Source organism: Pteropus vampyrus, unplaced genomic scaffold, assembly GCF_000151845.1.
Source record: "Pteropus vampyrus isolate Shadow unplaced genomic scaffold, Pvam_2.0 Scaffold36, whole genome shotgun sequence".
NCBI classification, from domain to species: Eukaryota; Metazoa; Chordata; class Mammalia; order Chiroptera; family Pteropodidae; genus Pteropus; species Pteropus vampyrus.
The window spans coordinates 12697530-12700001 of record NW_011888817.1 but is presented as its reverse complement, the minus strand read 5'-3'; the positions used below and the strand labels follow the sequence as shown (position 1 = coordinate 12700001).

General features: G+C 40.9%; 1 protein-coding gene across 2 annotated transcripts in view; it reads left to right on the top strand.

Moving 5' to 3' along the window:
* Window positions 1-2472, top strand: part of GRIK3 (glutamate ionotropic receptor kainate type subunit 3) — a 213468-nt gene that overhangs the window by 132659 nt on the left and 78337 nt on the right. For both annotated transcript variants that reach the window (XM_011357999.1, XM_011358000.1), the window contains exon 2: window positions 609-785. In XM_011357999.1, coding sequence (XP_011356301.1) covers window positions 609-785 — 177 coding nt within the window. The remainder of the gene's footprint in view (window positions 1-608; window positions 786-2472) is intronic.

Here is a 2472-nt window from a genome sequence, read left to right as displayed (position 1 = left end):
TTTTTTTTTTTTTTAAAGTGAGAATGCTTCTAGTGTTTCACCATTAGTGTGATATTAAAGGCTGAATGAGCTAAAGATGCTTCAAGGAAGTCTTTTTTCTGGTGCTAGTTTATTGAGCATTCTTAATAGCAGGAGGTATTGCATTTTATCAAATGCTTTTCTGCATTTTGTGAGTTGGTCATATGCTTTTCCCTTTGAACTATTGATACGATAGAATGATATTCATAGCTTTCTTTATATTGAATCTTCCTTACATTTCTGGAATATAAGTCTTCATGGTCATGATATGTTATCCTTATAATATTCTGGTAGATTCTACTTGCTAGCACTCTCTTGAGAATTTTCATAGCAATATTAATAATTTGGTGATTTTTTTTTTGGCTCCGTTTGTCAGTCTCTGTTATCAGGAATTTGCTAGCTGAGTGAAATGACCTAGGAGGATTTTTACATTTCTTATGCTCCAGCTCAATATCTGTGTATGGGAATTATTTAGGGTATCATTGAACAGTGGGGTGGGGGAGATCTTGCTCGTTAAACTTTCTGAGCCAAGCATCTTTGTTAGCAACCCCTCCTTTCCCAGCACACACAATTTTACCCATCTCTCGCAGGAGGAATCTTTGAGTATGCAGACGGCCCCAATGCCCAAGTCATGAACGCTGAGGAGCATGCATTTCGATTTTCTGCCAACATCATCAACAGGAACAGGACTCTGCTGCCCAATACAACCTTGACCTATGACATCCAGAGGATTCACTTCCATGACAGCTTTGAAGCCACCAAGAAGGGTGAGTGTGCAGCCCGTGCCTGCTGTCTTCCCCACAGTAAAGCAGTGTTTGCTGTCTATGGTTCTGAAAACAGGCCAAAGCTTTGGGTGGGCTTGAGGCTTGTTAGAGCCTTTTCCCCACAGTCTGGGGAGCTGCATCAGTCTCAGTTCAATTTTAGCTGTGTCATCCCCCAGGAGCAGTGGGTTGTCCATCAGGAGTTCCCAGGACACTGGCAGAGGCCATGAGGGAATGAGGGGCCATGGGAGGGGGATGAGGGGTGAGAGCGGGGCCTAGATATGGGGCTGGCGAGGCAGCAGTAAGGAGGCCAGCAGGAAGAAGGTCTCTAAAACCTCTGAACCAAAGCCGACATTTTTAAACTTGTTTTTTATTTAATCGAAATCCTATCCAGAATATAAAAATTTTAAATGCATGTAAAACAGAATATGTATAAGTTCAAATATGCAACATTTACTTGCCATAAAAAGAATTACTAAAAACAGTGAAGCTGCTTCTGTGGCCTACAACAATTTGACTCCAGGGGCTATGGATGACACTTGAAGTCTGACATTAGCCTCAGCATTTACTATGTTTTCGTATTTTGTTTTGACCGCAAAATAACAAGAAAATCGTAAAAATAATTTGTAGTAAATCCAATCAGTTTTTCTACACCTGAATTTTAAGAAAAAATTTAAAAACAAGTGTTGGGCTGCCTTCTTCTTCATTAGTGAGACATTTACAATAAATGCCAATGGCTACACAGAAAGGACTGGAGAACTTTGTTCCAAGACACTCTCTCTCTCTTTCTCTCTCTCTCTCTCTCTCTCTCTCTCTCTCTCTCACACACACACACACACACACACACACACACACACAAAACAAGCAAGTTAACTTGCCAATACCTGGATGAGCCAGCATTTTCCAATGTGGCATGTAGCACATTTGAGTATACAAGTATGCTCTTTTGTTACTGTTTTTAAAGATATAATTCATATACACATTTAATTGAAATTTAACTTAATGGCTTAAATAACTCTGGAAATAACTTTTATAGAACCTTAGAGTTTCATGCAACTCCCAGAGAAGACTGAGTCATCCTTCCTATAATTTGCTGTCATAGCTGCTTGCTTTTCTTCTTCAAGGCTCTTATCACATTAGTGGTTAAATAATTGTGTGTGTTTAATATCTTTGCCCTTTTCTCCAACACCACTGACAAGAAGGCTCTCTCTTATTGACTGATGTAGTCCTGGCACCTAAAAGACTGGTGTATGCTCAATGAAACGATCATTGAGTAAATCAGTGAATGACTAGTATAAGAATGGGGTGTGGAGGTCTGAGCACCATTGTCCAAGACTCCTGTCAGTTGAGCTTAGAGACAGAATCATCCACGCACTTTGGAAAAATTGAGGCCGATCTATAGGGGACCCTTGATCTTTCTAAGGGGTCCAAGTAGCTAATCAAGGTCTCCTGGGCTCCCAGGTACAGACCTGCCAAGGTGCTGCCTGCTGCTAGCTCTGTTTTCCAACATTGTGGATAAACATTTCAGCACAGAAAGGCAGTATAGAATGGGCTTGCAGCCAAGACTGCCTGGACTTGCACCCTGTCCTCTCTGATATTAGTTGTCTGACCTTGGGCAATATGTGCCTCAGTTTTCTCCTCTGCAAAATGGCAACACTTTTATGACATGTTTAGAACAATGTCTGGCACATTT